The following is a 19,243-nucleotide window of genomic DNA, read 5'->3' on the forward strand; positions in this document are numbered from 1 at the left end:
TTCTGTACCGTATTACAACACTCAGCTGATATACCCACCTACTCTAAACACACACAAATACACACATTACAGGATGACACAACTAGTTGTTTTGTTTTGTATCCTTATCAAGGTGCAAAAGAGGGGGCAAAAGAGGGGGAGGGGACTTCCTTCAATGGCTGCAATAGTTTGAAAAGATTTTGTGCAATTATACAGAGTGTTTTGTTGTTGGTGGTGGTTTTTTTTTTTTTTTTTTTTTGGTTTTTCGAGACAGGGTTTCTCTGTGTAGCCTTGACTGACCTGGACTCGCTTTGTATACCAGGCTGGCCTCAAACTCACAAAGATCCATCTGTCTCTGCCTCCCAAGTGCTGGGATTAAAGGCGTGTGTCAGCGTTCTTTAACTTTGGCTATATTTACACATATGATTTGGATTAGAACAAAAGACATCCCCTAATGTCTCTAATTATAAGGAAACTACAAAAACCATTTATTAACAGAAATGTATCACAATATTTATAATAGAATAAAAACTATAGACACATAAGGGACAGTATCAGCAATGATTACAAATTATTCAAAATTATTACACATTACTCATTCATTATTAAAATTTACATACTCAAAAATGATTTACGGGCTAGTGAGACTCAGTGGGAAGGGAGTGTCACCACTAAGCTTGACAATCTGAGTTTAATCCTGAAACCCACAAAGTAAAAGGAAAGAAACAACTCCTGCGAGTTTTCTTAATCTCTACATGTGTGCCATTGCATGGGCATACATGAAAAATAAATAAGAGCCCCACACAGTGTTGCATGTCTATAATCCAAATGCTCAGTAGGCAGAGGCAGGTACACTGTTATGAGTTTCAAGGCTGGCCTGGTCTACATAGTGAGTTCTAGGCCAGCCAGATCTACACAGTCAGACACTGTCTCAAAACGAAACAAAAGGAGCAAGACTTGGCTTAGCGATATAGGCCTATAATATCAGCAATTTGGGATATAAATTCTTGACTTTTGCTTCAAAAAATATTCCTCTGGTAAATTCTAATCAATATACCCTTTAAAGCACCTAACTAAAAGTCAACAGAACTTGGCTAGGTATAGCTTAGTTATAAAGCACTGGTCTGGCATGTGAAAGGCTCTGGGCTCAATCCCTAATATTGACGGGAAATAAAAGCAAATTGTCAGTGGCATTAAGTTAATGTTTTCAAAACTTAACTTTTCATAAGAACAAGAACTTTTCCATTTAAATTATTTTTAGTAAACATGTGATCAACTCATTTTTATCTACAAAAACATTTTTCTAGACGCTTTTTTTTGAGACAGGGTTTCTCTGTGTAGCCTTGGCTGTCCTGTACTAGCTTTGTAGACCAGGCTGCCCTCGAACTCAGAGATCAGCCTGCCTCTGCTTCTCAAGTGCTGGAATTATAGGCATTCACCACCACACCGAACACAAATATTATTCTACTAAATTTCTCAAAAAAAATTGGCAGATCTATAAACTTCTTAAGAAATGCTTTTTCCACTGCCTGCTCTTCCAAAGGTCCTGAATTCAATTCCCAGCAACCACATGGTGGCTCACAACCATCTATAATGAGATATGGCGCCCTCTTCTGGTGCGTAGGTGTTCATAGAGGCAGAGCACTATACACATAATAATAAATAAATAAATCTTTAAAAAATTTTAAAAAAAAAATTTTTTTTCCCCCAGAAAATACCTAATCAATAGTAAGCTTTGGGTGGACACAGTTGTCTGAGTGGTTCTTGCCATCTTTCATCCTAGAAAGAAAAGCTTATTCCTCCCTCACTCAGCTACAGTTCAAATTAACCAGAGCAATGACCATGAAGAAGCCTAGTCTTCTGCTAACTGGTTGTTGGAAGGACCCTGCTATTGAGGTTGCAATCCTCCCAGTCCTGATAGCCTTTCTGAGCTCAGCACTAGATAGAGGACTCCCTCTCCCCAGCAGGGCCTCCTATTCTCTGCCTGACCTCATCAGGAGAGTGTCTTCAGACAGAGATGCCTTTAACTATATCTGATATATGGCCTTTGGCACCGCTCCCTGCAGGCTCTCCTCTCCCTGTGCCTACAGGATAATTACTGTGTTCCCATTCATGACAGGAGCATGCTGCCAAATGCAAATCAAGCATCCTTGGAATGCCTAGTTCCAACCAATTACACAGACCTATCCTGGGAGCCCCACCCACTGCCCAGGACTATACGGCCTTTGTTCTGTCCTTTAACAACCTCGCTGAAGTGGTTCCTGGAGGTCATTTCCATTGTACTCAAGGCCTTCCAAGGCCTGTGCCTCCCGTTTTTGCTCTTCCTGTCCTAGTGGGTTGTTGGCCAACAGCCCCCCAGGGAAGAGCAGACCCACAACTGGGTGGGAATTTGTAATAAGATGTAAAGATTTTATGAAAAGAATTCTTTGTATCCATAGATAAAAACTGAAAGCCAGCATATGCAGTCTGTGGACAGAGAAGTTCATAAGAAGGATTTGGAAGGAAGAAAAGGAAAGGAACAACTATGTGATTATATTATAATTTTAAAAAAGAAATAATAGAGAAAAACATAATAGTCAGCCAGGGAATTGGTGGTGCCATGCCTTTAATCTCAGCACCTGGGAAGCAGAGACAGACGGATCTCGGAGTTCCAGGCCAACCTGTTCTACAGAGTGAGTTTGAGAAGAACCAGGGCTACATAGAGAAGGCATGCCTCAAAAAACAACACACACATACACACACACACACTCACCTCACACACACTCCCTACCAGCTATCCTCCAGCACTGAGAAAGACAGCTCAGACAGTACATGAAGACTTGAGACAACGTGGGCCTCTATGACCAGTAAGAGGCTTCCTTCCAGTAGAGCTGTTATGGTAACTAGGATCCCACCTCATGATTTTTAGAACAGCATGGAATCTAAGCCTAAAACTCAGATTCCATTGCAGAAGCCTCAGAGAGATTAAAGCAGTGCAAGATCAATAAATAACCATGTCCAAGGGTACCAGAGCAATCCATGAGGCTGGTGAGCACATGATGCTAGACCCTGAAGAACTGTGAGATCCTTCATTGGTCACCTGCCTCATGAGACAGACAAATCAAAACTTAAGGATTTCTTTTAAAATTATGTGAGTATAGTGGAACTGCACTTTAAGAGTGGTAGAAAATTAGCCAATCTTCAAAGTTCCTTGGGTTTGCTAATGCTGAGCTTATTTAGGTCTTTAACAAGCCGCCTGCAGTGTCATACAGCTGTAATCCCAGCACTTGCAGAGGCAGAGCAGATGGATCTCTGAGTTCGAGGCCAGTCTGGTCTACAGAGTGGTTCCAGGACAGTCAAGGCTACACAGAGAGACCCTGTCTGGAAATGCTCCCCTCCCCACCCCCCCAAAAAAAAAGAAAAAGAAAAAAAGAAGTTCAAGGAAAGCCTCAGCTACACAATGAGTTGGAAGCCAGTCGGAACTATAACAGACCCTGTCTCAAAACAAAACCCTTAATAATAAAAAAAGAATTAAAATAATTTGAAAAAGAAATTTAAGCTGGTAGACTATGAAAAAAAAAACCCATCACCATAAAGAGTACCTCGGCAACTTTAGGAGGCACTCCATCCCCGAGCACTTCCCTGACGAAGCAGTGCTGACTCATGTAATATGAGAGTCCACAGGTCCTCTTGAAGGCATCTTTGAGTCGCTTCAGCTCTACATCTGTAACTACAATTCAGAACAGAATATGGGTAAGAATTCAGAAAGAAAAAGGCTTTCAAAACCCAGCTCCTCACAGTTAGATGAGGGCGCACACCTTTAATCTCAGCCCTCAGGGAGGCAGAAGCAGAGAGATCTGTAAGTTCAATGCCAGTCTGGTTACAAAGTGAGTCTAGGACAGACAAGGCTACACAGAGAAAACCCTGTCTCAACAAACAAACAACAACAGCCAACAAAAAAGAAAATGGAGAAGGAGGAGACTACAATTCAATTCCGAGCACCCATATTGTGCTTCATAACCATCTATAACTCCAATCTTAGAGAATCTGATATACTCCGGTCTCCCCAGGCTCTGTTCAAATTTGGCTAACAACATACATGTGGGCAAAAACCACCCAAACCCATATAATTTTATTTTAAGGAAAATACAAAATGCACAGACATTTCAGGCCAGGAAAAGAAGAAAAAAAAACCAAAAGCATATATTTCAACCAGACAGGTAAGCTAAATGACATTAGATTCGGGCATCAACATATGCATTTTCTTTGTAACAAAAGTACATTTTTTGTGCCATGAGTACATATCTACCTTGTAGAGAACAGTATCCAATTTACATTCTTGCCATTTCACACATACGCAAAAAGTTATAAACTGATGAAACTAGTAATTTAAAATTGGAGACATGGAGCCCAGCATGGTGGTGCACACCTTTAATCCAAGCACTTGGGAGGCAGAAGCAGGTGGATATCTGTGAGTTCAAGACCAGCCTGGTCTACAAGTGAGTTCAGGTCAGCCAGGGCTGTTACACAGCGAAACCCTGTTTGGGGGGAGGGGAAAATGGAGGGATGGAGAGATGGTTCAACAGTCAAGAATACATAAAGGTTCCTAGTGCCCTGTCAGGTGACTCCTAACCATCTGTAATCCTAGCTCCAGGGAGAGCCAATGCCTTTGATCTCCTTGGGCACCTGTACTCACATGTACAAGTCCACACACATAATATTCTTTAAATATCCTTTTAATCTAATTATGAATATATATTTATTATATAGTATTATTTTTTTATAATACAAAGTGAATACATATTCAGAACTAGGCTGAAGAAGTTGAGTATTGCTAACCCATCAAAAGGAAGTTCAGATCTCAGCAGCCCTGTAACAAGTTAGGTGTGGTTCCATAAACTTTTGTAAATCAAGAGGATCACTGGAGCTTGCTGCTCAGGAAAACATGAAGTCCAGGTTCAGCGAGACCCCCATCACAAAAGAATAAGGGAGGAAGTGGTAGAAAAGGCTACTTGTCACTCTCCTCTGGCCTTTGCACACCCAGAGGTAAGCACTCTTAAATACAAATAGGCATATACTACATATACTCACATCTCTATCTGATAGACACACATGCAAATAAAAAATATCAAAGAAAAGAATTTTTAAATTATGCATGCTGTTATTTTAGGTATTTAAAACTCCTTTCACTTGATATAACTACCTGTCTAGAAAGACAGAGAAGGGCTGGTAAGATGAGTCAGTGGGCAAAGGCACTTGCCGCAAAAGAATGTAAGCTTAGTTAGATCTCTGCAATAATGCAAATAAAGGTGAAGTAGAGAACCAATGCCACAAAGTTGTCCTCTGATCTTGACACAAGATGTGGGGCACAGGCTGCATGCCAACACATACCATGCACTGGCGCTGTCTTTGTTTGGTTTCTATTATGTGATAAAATACCAATGGCAAAAAGGAACGTGGAGAAGAGAGGGGTTTATCTGGTCACTGCATCATCAAGGGAGGAACCCTGGAGGCAAGAACCAAGGCAAGATCATGGAAGAACTTGGCTTACTGGCTTACCCCCATGGGTTGCTCAGTTTGTATATAACTCAGAACCATCTGCCCAGGGTAACACCATCCACAGTTTCCTGGGCCCTCCACATCAATCATTAATCAAGAAAATTCCCCACAGGTCAATCCAATGGAAATATTTTCTCACTGAATTTCCCTCTTCCTAGATAACCCTAGCTTGTGCCAAGTTAACAAAAAAATTAAGCACACAAATAGTAGTAATAAAATTAATTAATTAAAACAGAAATTAGTAACAATCCCAATGGAGGCACAAAAAAGGTTGTCTTTGGCTTATGCTCAGGAAACAAAGAAGACTTCTAGATACAGCTAAGGATTACATTAATTTTTATAAAGGTGAAGCCGCCGGACACACACCTTTAATCCCAGCACTCGGGAGGCAGAGGCTGGTGATTGCTGTGAGTTCGAGGCCAGCTTGGTCTACAAAGCAAGCCCAGGATAGCCAAGGCTACATAGAGAAGCCCTGTCTCGAAAAACCAAAGATAAAATAAAATAAAAGTGTATCCATGTGAAAGGGTCAAGAGCATGCCAAACAGAAAACACCTTACTTCAAAGTGTGGAGTTATGCCATGTGCCACTACAGCAAAATAAGGCTGACTTAAGGAAACAACAACAGGCAGGGAGATAAAAACCTACAACTGTGAAGAAAAGTTACAGTTACTCTACCAAGAGGGAGGGATACAATCAGCTACAACTCAAACAACCTCTAAACCAACTAGACCCAAGCCACAAAGTGCAGAACTCTCACTGTTAAACAGTGCAGAAGAGAGAACAATCTGGGAGCAAAAAGCAGACCATTATTCTAAGAGAAGACAGAAACGTCCAGAGACCTGAAGTCTGTCCTGGGAATAGAAGCCATCTAGAGCAACATTAACTTTTTATCCTTGGAAACCTGAAAGAAGGCAAAAAGAGTAAGGCAAAATAAAATCTCTATTTAAAGACCTTTGATAACTCTGGGAAATTGCATTTGCTTTTTAATTTCTTGAGAGTAAAGCTTAGCAAGGTTTGTTGGGAGTCCTTGATATAGAGATAATTAAAAAACTGGGTAAAAAGCATAAAACTGGAGAGAAAAAGAATGGCAAAGAAAACTGGTAATGAAAAATACAGTGAACTTCTTAAACACATGTTCTGCAAAGGCCAGAAAGAAGTTCCTGATAAGCAACCCCAAGGTAGAAATGGCCAGCAAGATAGAGATGAAAAGGGCTAAGCACACAGCTAATCACTCAATAAATGTTTGTCATATGCAGGGAGGGTTCCAGGTTCAACAATATGTAGGGCAATGATTAAAAAAGAAAAAAAAATTGACAATTCAAATAGTTACCAAAACATAGCTCATCAGAAATCAGACTAATTAACACCTACAATATACCAACTCAATATTTTGCTTTTAGAGGTGAAAACAGAACACAGAACAAAGCTGATCTCGTTAATAATAGTAATTAGAGAGAAAACTTTGGTACTAAACTATTAATATTTCTTTAAGATATCCAATTCATTAATAGCTTTACCAACACATTAAGCTGTTTCTGATCTAGTGGAGACAAAAAGAAAATAGAATATTAGATTGTATTAGAATAGAATATGGCAACCTCCATGGCTGGTTACAAAGTTATTTGAAAAACTATTAATTTTTGTTCAAAAATTAGCATGCTTGTGGTGGGACTATAGCTTAGGGGTAGAATACTTATCTAGCATTCTCAAGGCTCTGATTTCAATCCCCACTATGGATTGACGACATCAAACTGATGACTAATAAGCTTATTCACTAGTAATAGAGGACAAAACATTTAAGGAAACCTTTTAAAGTGTTTATCATAAGCAAACAATGTCTCTCAACAGAAAGATCAAGCAAGTTATTGTATATACTTTTTTTTTTCTCCTGAGACAGGGTTTCTCTATGTTATCTTGGCTGTCCTGGACTTTCTCTGTAGACCAGGCTGGCCTCTAACTCACAGCAATCCTCCTGCCTCTGCCTCCTGAGTGCTGGGATTAAAGGCATGCGCCACCATGCCCAATTTATACTCAAAAATTTTAAAGACACTATTTGCCATAGATCCAAATTTATTGAAAATAAAAAAGTATTTTCATTTAATAAAAACATTACATCAAGCTGGGCGGCGGTGGTGCATGTCTTCATTCCCAGCACTTGGGAGGCAGAGTTCAAGGCATGAGTTCAAGGCCAGCCTGGACTACAGACAAAGTTCCAGGACAGTCCGAGCTGTTACACAGACAAACCTCGTCTCGAAAAACCAAAAATGACATCAACATTTAATCAATCAGCAGACAGAAAGTCCATAAAATGCTTAAGGAAGTCCAGTGAGACGGCTCAGCATTTGCCACCAAACCTGATGAGTTGAGTTCAATCCCTAAACCCTCATGATAGAAGGAAAAGAATCAATTTCACAAATTTGTTCTCTGATCTCCATATGCAAATGGATGTGTGTACAATGCCTGCACCCAATACAGCACATCAAACAAGCAATACTAACAATAAATAAATAAAAACTCAAATGGAAGGAGTCAGGGTTGGCTCCGAGTAAGAGCACTTGTTGCTCAAGCACGAGGAACTTGGTTTGAATGTGCAGTACCAATGTAAACAGCCAGGGACAACTACTATGAACTTGTATCCCCAGCACCAGCATAGGGGGAGAAGCTTGCTGGTTGTTAGCATAGTTCCAGGTTCAATGAGAGACCCTGTCTCTAGAGAACAGGAAAGAAATTGATAGAACAGGAAACCTGACATCTTTTATGGCCTCCTTGAAGGTATACACACACAAAAAGAACTGCCATATGTTGTAAAGAATGTCCTCTTTTTGTTGCTGTGAGTTGTCTGTTTGTTTGTTTGTTCGAGACAGGGTCTCTCTGTGTAGCCTTGGCTATCCTGGACTCACTTTAAAGAATGTACTCTTCATTGCTTTAGATTTGAACATAAATAAGTGTGTCTAAAGACAGTTAATTTATATCATGAGCACTCACAACACAAACTAACAGTCTATAAAATAGTAAATGAAATCTCCCTTCAAAAAATATATTTTACAAGCAATATGGCTCAGTGGTGGAGTACTTATCTATCTAAGACACACAAGGACACTGGGTTCAGAAAAGTGGGTGAGGTGGCACATGCCTGTAATCCCAGCACTCAGGAGGCAAAGGCAGGTGAGTCTCTGTGAGTTTGAGGCCAACTTGGTCTACAAAGTGGTTTCCAGGACAGCCAGGGCAGGTGTGTCAAACCCTCTGACATTGCAACACAATACAGTCATATACAAAGTTCATATTTAAGAACTGTGTAATAGAGTTGCCAAAAGTGTAATAGAGTTGCCAAAAGATTTTTTCCCACAAAGCACATAATTTTATAAGAAATTTACAAGTTTGTGATGAGCTTCATGCACAGCTATCCTGGGCAGTAGGCTGGACATGCTAAAAGAAGGGCACTGAAGATCAAAAGCATGATTACATAACACAAGTTTATACAAAATAATAAGAAACACAAATTAAAAAGTACAAAAGGAATACAGATGAAGAGTGTATCATGAAAGAATCCTGGAGGCTACAGAAATGGCTCAGAGGTTAAGAGCATTGTTGAGCCAGGCATGGTGGCGCACGCCTTTAATCCTAGCAATTGGGAGGCAGAGGCAGGCAGATCACTGTGAGTTTGAGGCCAGCCTGGTCTACAGAGGGAGTTCCAGGACAGCCAAGGCTACACAGAAACCTTGTGTCAAAAAACCAAAAAAAAAAAAAAAAGAAAAGAAAGAAAGGCACTGGCTGCTCTTCCAAAGGTCCTGAGTTCAATTCCCAGCAGCCACATGGTGCCTCACAACCACCTGGACCATTGTATACATAATAAATCCACTGCTTCCCATTCTTTTCATTTTCTGGTAATAGAAGAAAGAAAATTCAATGGGGTTTGTTTGAGAACATATTTTAAAAAACAGAACTGAGGAAATCAGGGTAGGAAATTTAACAAAGTTTTAAAAGATAAAAATGCATAGAAAATATTAAACAAAGGAGATGATGGAAGCTGGGCTAACACAGCAGTAATCCCAGCACTTTGGAGGTTAATGCAAAGGGGGTGGCCCACACCTTTAATGCCAGCACTAGGGAGGCAGAGGCAGGCAGATCTCTGTAAGTTTAAGAACAACCTAGTCTACAATATGGTCTCCAGAACAGCCAGGGCTACACAGAAATAACAAAAACAAAACAAAACAAAAAACTAGCAAAATCATCCAACTATCCTTCAAAAGACTATGCTATCATACAAGATTAGATCTAGGCAAAGTTGGAGCTAAACTCTATCTTTATAAACTTCCAGTTTAACACTTTTGGAAAGTACAATATCAACTAGCGGAAAAGACACTGAACAAAATGTCAATTGTGGCCTCATCAGGAGAGAACAAATTCCCATCTGAACCATACCAAATGGTACCATTTCAGGTATGGTGCCTAACCTAGCCTTAGTGAAAAAGAGAGATGAACAGGGACTACAATCTATTTCTTCATCAAAACAAAGAAACAAAACTTCAATATCTACAATTTTTTCAAGCCGGGTGTGGTGGTGCATGTCTGTGGTCCCAGCACTCAAGAAGGCAGAGGCAGGCAGATATATGTGAGTTCCAGGCCAGCCTGGTATACAAAGTGAATCCAGGAAAGCCAAGGCTACACAGAGAAACTTTGTCTTAGAAAATAAAATAAAATAGCCAGGCAGTGGTAGTGTACTCTTTAATCCCAGCAGTCGGGAGGCAGAGGCAGGTGGATCCCTGTGAGTTCAAGGTCAGCCTGGTCTACAGAGAAAGTTCAGGACAGCCAAGGTTACACAGAGAAACCCTGTTTTGAAAAACCGAAAAAATTAATAATAATAATAATAATAATAATAATAATAATAATTTGCTATAGATCAAGAAGAGAAAAAGCGGAAGGCAAACATACCCAAACACAAGAATGCAAAGTATTTAAGTCATCTTTAAATGACTCAGTGATCCAAAGCTCTAGGTATTTTCTAAAGGATTAATGAAAAGGGAATCTATACTTATTAACAAGTACATTACTAACATGCTAATAGTGGGAAAGAAAATGAAAGATAAGAGCTAGAGAGATGGCTCAGAGGTTAAGAGCCCTGTCTGTTCTTCCAAAGGTCCTGAGTTCAATTCACTGCAACCACATGGTGGCTCACAACCATCTATAATGAGATCTGGTGCCCTCCTCAGGCATGCAGTCACACATGGGGGCACAATACTGTATAAATAATAAAATCTTAAAAAAGAAAAAGAAAGGGAGGAAGGGAGGAAGAAAGAGAGAGGAAAGAAAATGAGTTAAAAAAGAAAAAAAACAAAAACAAAAGTTAAGAGTTTTCTCTTAATATTTTTATACTATTTTTCATTTTAGGTGTATGGGTGTTTTGCCTTACGTATGTCTGTGATGTCTGTGTACCATGTGTGTGCCTAGCGCCTATGAAAGCCAAAAGATGTCAGATCCCTGGAACAGTTGTAAACCACCATGTAGGTTCTAGAATTGAGTCTGGGTCCTCTGGAAAGGCAACAAATGCTCTGAACCACTAAGTCATCTCTCCAGCCCCTTGTCATAGTTTTTTCTATAGAAAAGGCAAAAGCACAATCCCTAATTTAAATTTAAAAAAATCCACTTATAAAGAAAACTATTGTGGCTAAGGAGATGACTCAGTGGGTAAAACACTTGCTGTGCAAGCATGAGAACCCGAGTTCTGATCCCCAGCACCCACTTAAAATGGGGAGGGGATGGGAGGTGAGAGATAGACTGTCCTTCTGGCCCAGGTTCAATTTAAACTCCTATATAGCTGCTCACAATTATCTGTAACTCCAGTCTAAAGGGATCCAACACCTTTTAGACTGTAGAGCATAGATAGATGCAGGCAGAGGACCCATACACCTAAGGTAAAATAGGGCTGGAGATATAGCTCACTTGGTAGAGTCCTTGCTTAGCATTTATTAAGCCCTAGGTTGAAGCCTCGGCACCCCCATGATGGCTCAAAGCCATCTGCCACTCCAGTTGCAAGGAACCAAATTCCCTCTCCGGCTACCAAGAGCACCAAACATGTAAGTGCTGCGCAGATAAACACACAAGGAAAATATGCATGCACATAAAAATTAAAAGTAAATTTTTGTTTTTTGAGATAGGGTTTCTCTATGTAGTCCTGGCAGTCCTGCCTTTGCCTCCTGAATACTGCAATTAAAGATATGCACCGCCACCACACAACTAAAAATGAATCTTTAAAATAAATAAATAAATCTCATTTTTGTTTTTGAAAAAATGTCAAAATGGTCCACTAGTATTATGCCCTAGTTTATACTTCAGAGCAAATCATCTGTAATTCAAAGCAGGAATCAAAGTGTAGCAGTTTCTATAGCATTTGGCCTTAATGTTCAAAGACAATGCTGAGAGGATTGTTGCTATATGTGAGTCTCTGTACTAGGAAACTAAAAGTGGCTTTCTTCTACAATGTCATATGAAGCTTTTTTGGCTTTACCACCACACACATGGTTAGTTCAGACTGTATGGCTTGTGGCTCCATATCTTCACCTCACAGACCGCCAGTATCTGTAATCAAAAGGCACCATGACATTCTTACAAAGCATCAGCATCCATCTGCCTCTATTTCTGTTTCCAGGCATCCTCTGAGCTTGCCTGCATTATATAAAAAAGCTGAACTAATATAAAAGAAAGATTAGCTTCCTTATTCCTATTACAAAATTCCCTTTAATGTATAAATGTGAAGAAAAAAATATAGAATAGGGTCTTTGTGTCAGAAAACAAAGCTACTCTGTCAATGAATGAAATAGTATTAACAAACTTTAGGGCACAGATGGAGAAACATTCAAGTTATACAAGTTTTTTTCTGCAGGAGTGACAGATCTCATTCTGAAACATGTCAAATATGAAGTTAGCTTAAGATAGTTCCTGGGGAAGACTGTGTCTTTGAAAATTGCCTGTAAGAACAGAACATAAATCAAAAAAGACATTACCTTAGTTTACATTCACAAGAAATTTGTTATATGTTTACATGCTAAAGTAGAATTTTTAAAATACGACTAAGAAAATGCCCTCAAGTCTTCATTAGCTTCTCATGTTCCCTGCAATATAAAAAAAATGACTATTTAACATGTTTATAAGTTTTCTAGTTTATTCACTTGCTTCCAGCAAACACACAATTTATCATTTTCTTGGTTCAAAAACTTCTGAATCTATCAGCAATATACCATTCACCAGTTCAGCAACATTACATGTTTCCAAGTATTCTCATCTCCCTCAGCAGACCAGGGCAGGGGATGGGATGGGGGGTATGGGACGTGTTTAGTCAAAAGGCATCTAGTAGCCCAAATTCCTTTATAAATCTAACCAAAATGTGAAATTAGGATTCTTCAGTGTCTTTACCCTATTGAGCAGAATAAATAATAAAATTTACACCTAAGATCATTTTACTCTTTAAAAAGCATTTTCAAGCCAGTTATAGTGACCCATGCCTACAATCTCAACTCTTGGGAAATGGAAACAGAGGCTCAGAAATTCAAAATGCATCACCTTATTTGTGACAACTCTATCTCCATGATCTGACCACCTTTCAAAGACTAGGTCCCTTAATGCCATTAGAGAATTACATTTCAACATATGAATTTTGGAGCAGACACAAACATTCAGACCACAGCACTCACTAAACCAATCACATTTAACATTCAAGAATTCACACACATTTACCTCATCCATTCTATTTCGTTTTAAGAGAAATCTGATACATCATAATAAAAAACAAACTCACCCTAAACTTCTCTTCCCCACTAACTTCATGTCAACTAAGATCCTTGTTAGGAAACCCCACGGGCTCTGATAAGATCTATCATATAGCCGGCATGGCGGCATACACCTTTAATCCCAGTACTTGGGAAGCAGAGGCAGGTGGATCGCTGTGAGTTCGAGGCCAGCCTGGTCTACAAAGCGAGTCCAGGACAGCCAAGGCTACACAGAGAAACCCTGTCTCGAAAACCAAAACAAAACAATAACAACAACAAAAAAAAAACCAAACAAACAAAAAAAGAAATTTAAATGCAATACAAAAGTACATATTAGAGCCGGGTGTGGTGGTGCACTCCTTTAATCCCAGCACTTGGGAGGCAGAGGCAGAAGGATCACTGTGAGTTCCGAGGCCAGCCTGGTCTACAAAGTGAGTCCAGGACAACCAAGGATACACAGAGAAACCCTGTCTCAAAAACAAACAAACAACAACAAAAAACTTCTTTAAAAACTATATAATAGGGGCTAGAAAGATGGCTCACCAGTTAAAAGCACTGACTGCTCTTCCAAAGGACCCGGGTTCAATTCCCAGCACCCACATGGCAGATCGACAACTGCCTGTCCAACATCTGACACCTTTGCAAAGACATACATGCAGACAAAACACCAATGCATATACAATAAAAATAAGTAAAATTTAAAAATACCAATATATTGTTCCTTTTCATACCAAAGCAATTTTGAAAGAATTATTTACATGATAAAAGTCAGGTATCGGCTAGTATGAATGCATTAAGAAAATTCACACTGGTACTGTCCAACTGAGTTTTCTTCCTTTGGATGTGGCTATGTAGTAAGCAAGCTTATTGAGTCCACACCAGAACAAATGATCCAAACTCTTTTGTTTGTTTGTTGTTTTTTTGAGACAGGGTTTCTCTGTGTAGCCTTGGCTGTCCTAGACTCACTTTGTAGACCAGGCTGGCCTCGAACTCACAGCGATCCGCCTGCCTCTGCCTCCCAAGTGCTGGCATTAAAGGCGTGCGCCACCACCGCCCAGCCCCATCTCATTTTTTGTAATTAAAATTATATGTTGCTTCCTAGCTCCAAATCTCAGTTTCTAATAGCAATGCTACTGGCCCTCAAAATCTGGGTTGTGCATGTGAGCATTCAAACAACCATATACTGAAAATAACAAAAAGAAAAAAGAAAATTTTACCTAACATAAACATGAACAAACTTTTTCCTTGTAATAGTATATTAACTATATTGAATGTACATTATATTAGGTATTATAAAAACCTACAAATGATTGTAAGTAACTTGACAAGTTATTTAAGGTTTACAGGAAGATCTGAAAATATGCCAATGAATAGTATGTCATCTTTTATTGGGGATTTGAGTACATTTTAAGGTACTTGAGGGTTTGGGTACTCAACAGGTGCTGTAGACCTAATGACCTATAAATACACAATGACAACTGTCATTTTATCCTAAACTCTCAAATGTAGATTTCAGAAAGTTGACTATAAAATTATTGGCAGCGGGGGCTGGAGAGATGGCTCAGTGGTTAAGAGCACTGCCTGCCTGCTCTTCCAAAGGTCCTGAGTTCAATTCCCAGCAAGCACATGGTGGCTCACAACCATCTATAATGTGGTATGATTCCCTCTTCTGGTATACAGGTGTACAAGCAGATACAAAGCGAGTCCAGGACAGCCAGGACTACAAGAGAAACCCTATCACAAAAAAACAAAAAAATTAAAATAATAATAAGCCTTTTTAAAAATTGCTGGCAACAACAAAGCAATAGCAACACACTAATCATTCAGTTAAATGCAAAAAAAAAAAGGTCATTAAACTATTCAAAAATTCAAGTAGACAGACAATAGCAATGCCTTTATCTATGGTTTGAAGAAAAGGAAGAGCTATTATTTCCTTTTTTGTTGTTGTGTTTTGTTTTTTTGTTGTTGTTGTTGTTGTTGTTGTTTTTCCCGAGACAGGGTTTCTCTGTGTATCCTTGGCTGTCCTGGACTTGCTTTGTAGACCAGGCTGGCCTCAAACTCACAGAGATCCGCCTGCCTCTGCCTCCCTGAGTGCTGTGATTACAGGCATGCGCCACCTTGCCCAGCTATGAAAAGCTCTTTTAATAATTAATGGTGGGTTTGATTTTTTTCCTTGTATATGTGTGTGGCTGGTGTACATGCATATGTGCCTGTTGTCACACATGTGGAGACCAGAGGCATGGTGGGTGTCTTCCAATATTACTCTCTACCTGATATACTGAGGCAGGATCACTTGCTAATTATACCTAGAGCTTCCCCATTTAGCTACTCTAGTTAGGCAGACTGCTCAGGAATCTTCTCCCCGTGGGTGCTAGGGATTTAAACTTTGGCCTTCATGCTTGGGCAACAAGTGATTTCCCCCTGAACCACTTCTCCAGACTCAATTTATTTCTTCCTTTCCTTCTTTCTGACTAAAAAATAGGGCTGGAGAGATGGCTCAGAATATAATGACCACTTGTAACTCTTCCATAATCTTACAGTTTGTATGATTTTGACATGTAAAACTAAAATGAGTATTTTCTGTGCTTTTAGGAACAAACGTAATTTTGTTAAGATTTGTTAAACAATCTATGATTTCCAATATCTACAAATCTGAAAATATAGATGTACCAGCTAGTTTTATGTCAACCTGGCCCAAGCATTTATGTGTAAAAATAATAAAAGATTAAGAGACTATTAACTTGGGAAGAGTGAAAGGAAGGGTGGAAGGAAGGGTACCTGAGAGGAGCTGGTGGGAAGAAAGGGATGAAAGTCATGTAATTCTATTTCAATTAAAAATATATTACAAGAGACTGGAGAGATGGCTCAGAGGTTAAGGGCACCGACTGCTCTTCCAGAGGTCCTGAGTTCAATTCCCAGCAACCACATGGTGCCTCACAACCATCTATAATGTGACCTGATGCCCTTGTCTAGCCTGCAGGTGTACATGCAGGCAGAGCACTGTATACATAACAATAAATAAATAAATGTTTAAAACTATACTACAAAATAAAAAGAAAAATGGGCTGGAATGATGACTCAGAGGAGCACCTGCTGGCTATACAAGCATGAGGATGTGAGTTTGAATCCCTAGTACCCTCACTAAAATAAGCCAGGCATGGGTATATGAGCCTGTAATCTCAGCACTGGGGGTGAAGTAGATCTCATGAGCCCACTGGCCAGCCATGGTGAGACCCTACCTCATGGTCACACACGGACACGGACACACACACACACACACACACACACACAGAGAGAGAGAGAGAGAGAGAGAGAGTGTGTGAGAGAGAGAGAGAGAGAGAGAGAGAGAGAGAGAGAGAGAGAGAGAGAGAGAGAAATGAATATGGGCATGGAGAGACAAACAACCCCAGAATTTCAGAGGTGGAGACAGAAGGACCAGGAGTATTTAAGACCAACCTCAACTTTGTATCAAATTCAAAGCAGAAGTTACATGAGGTCCTATCTTAAAAAGCAAAAACAAGGTACAGAAAAAAAAGAAGAAAAAAAAAAAACACCTTTGCATTATATAAACATCAGGGATACTTTTTATTCATTTATGAAGTAACTGCTTTTTATGGTATGAAAGGAGAGAATTAATCATAGTAAGAAATCTACTACCAATACCTAAGGGAAACTAGGTGAGGTGGCATGCAACTATAACTCTAACACTTGAAAGGTAGAGGCAAAGGAAATGAATGAAGTCCAAGGCCAAGCCTCAGCTAGAGAGGCAAGTTTGAAGGCTGGGCTAAAGAGAGTTTCAGGCTAGCATAGCTACAGTGAAATGCTGTCTCAAACAAACAAAAGGAGATCTAATTCTACTAGAAGGAAATCTTTTTTATTCAAAGTCCTAGAGACTACTTACAGCTTTGTTAAGGCAAAATAAAAATAAAAGTAAAAAGCACTAAAGAAGGCCGGGCGTGGTAACAAAAGTCTTTAATCCCAGCACCCAAGAGGCAGAGGCAGGAGGAGCTCTTTAAACTTGAGGCCAGCCTGGTCTTTACAGCAAGTTCCAAGCCAGCCAGTGCCACACAGTGATACCTTGTCTCAAAAAAAGGTAAAGTAAAATTGTATAAACATTTCACAAACAACCAAAGCAGAACAAAATAAAATAAGGAAGTATGGACTTTAGATGATGCAATGCCAAGTTTCTCAGAGAAAGTAACACACAAGTGTCTGGTGCAAGACTATGTAGAGATAAAACAATTTATAAATAGATCTGACGACACACTTACTTTGCTCAGCACTTGGGAGGTGGTGCTGAAAAGATTAGAAATCCATAGCCATTCTCAACCACAGAAGCATCAGGCTAGCCTGGATTATATGAGACTCTATCTCAAATAAACAAACAAAAATGTCACAGAATTCATGTTGCAGTGTAAGAACTAGCACATAGGGGCTGGAGTGATGGCTCAGTGGTTAAAAGCACTGTTCTTCCAAAGGACCCAGGATCAACTCCCAGTACCCACATTAAGCTCACCAGTGTCTGTAACTCCAGTTCCAGGAGTTCCAGCACCTTCACAGATATATATGCAGGGAAATCACCAATGCACGTAAAAATAAAGTTTTATGGGTAGGTGTTTGTTATAATTTTGGGTTGTTCTGTTGTTGTTGTTGTTTGGCGTGTCTTTTTTTTTTTTTTTTTTTTTAAGTCTTACTACATACATAGCTTTGACTGGCCTGAAACTGATTATATAAACTGGGCTGGCCTCAAACTCATAGACATCTGCGTCTCCTGAATGCTGGGATTATGAATCCTGAGACATCATTGGGCCTAGAAACATCTGAGAGCCTTGAAAAGAGCCATGAGTAAGTTAACAAAATTTAAGTTTAAAATAAGAATATCAAACAAATGAAAATAAAACCACAACAAATATTAGCTCCAGGAGAAAAAGATGAGCTAAAAAATAATCAGCCGTGTGTGGTGGCGCACAGCTTTAATCCCAGCACTTAGGAGGCAGAGACAGGAGGATTGCTGTGAGTTCCAGGCCAGCCTGGTCTACAAAGATCCAAAAAAAAAGTATTTGGAGCCATCAAGATAGGTCCAATGGGTCAAGGAATCCATCTACTGCCAAACCTAACGACCCTCAGTCCAGTGCTCAAATGCACACGGTGTGAGCAGAGAACTGCTTTTTAAAAATTATTTATTTAATTTTATTTTATGTGCCTTGGTGTGGAGGTGTCAGATCCCTTGGAACTGGAATTACAGCCAGTTGTGAGCGGCCATGTGAGTGCTGGGAATTAAACCTGAGTTTTTTGGAAGAGCACATGGTGCTCTTAACCACTGAGCCATCGCTCTTGAGCACCCGAGAACTGATTCTTAAACAAGTTGTCCCCTGTCTCGAAAAAACAAACTACTACTACTACTACTACTACTACTACTACTACTACTACTACTACTACTACTACTACTACTACTACTATTATTATTATTATTATTATTATTATTATTATTATTCTGGGCATCTGACTTTAATCCCAGCAATCAGGAGGCACAGGGGTAATTTCTCTGAGTTCAAAGACAGTCTGGTCTACAGAGGTAGTTCCATGACAGCCAGAGCTACATATAGAGGCTGTGTTCCAAAAATAGCCCAACAAGTTTAAAACTAAGCTTTCACTGACTTCTCTGTAGAATAAAGATTTTAGCAAAGTATTTTTTAAATCTTTATTAAAATACTTAGAATTCCTTAAGGATAATCTTTAAAATATCTTAAATCTTTCAGATCCTTCATACATAATGAAAGCTATTAAGTAGTTCTGTAAACTCTTGTTTTAAACTTTTTGAGATTTTTTTTTTCATTTATATCAAAATTATATAATAAGTTCACAAACAAAGCATTCATGTATTAACCTGAGGGGATAAAAAGGTTAGTCTTACAAAAAGTAAGTCCAGCCAGGCATGGTGGCACACAACTTCAATCCGAGCA

At 39.4% G+C, this 19,243-nt stretch overlaps 1 protein-coding gene across 1 annotated transcript in view; it reads right to left on the minus strand.

Moving 5' to 3' along the window:
* The window catches only part of Usp32 (ubiquitin specific peptidase 32), a 118,146-nt gene that overhangs the window by 85,913 nt on the left and 12,990 nt on the right, over positions 1-19,243 (minus strand). The window contains exon 2 of the mRNA XM_051158187.1: positions 3,561-3,688. Coding sequence (XP_051014144.1) covers positions 3,561-3,688 — 128 coding nt within the window. The remainder of the gene's footprint in view (positions 1-3,560; positions 3,689-19,243) is intronic.

This window comes from Acomys russatus, chromosome 16 (genome assembly GCF_903995435.1).
Source record: "Acomys russatus chromosome 16, mAcoRus1.1, whole genome shotgun sequence".
In the NCBI taxonomy this organism is placed as follows: domain Eukaryota; kingdom Metazoa; phylum Chordata; class Mammalia; order Rodentia; family Muridae; genus Acomys; species Acomys russatus.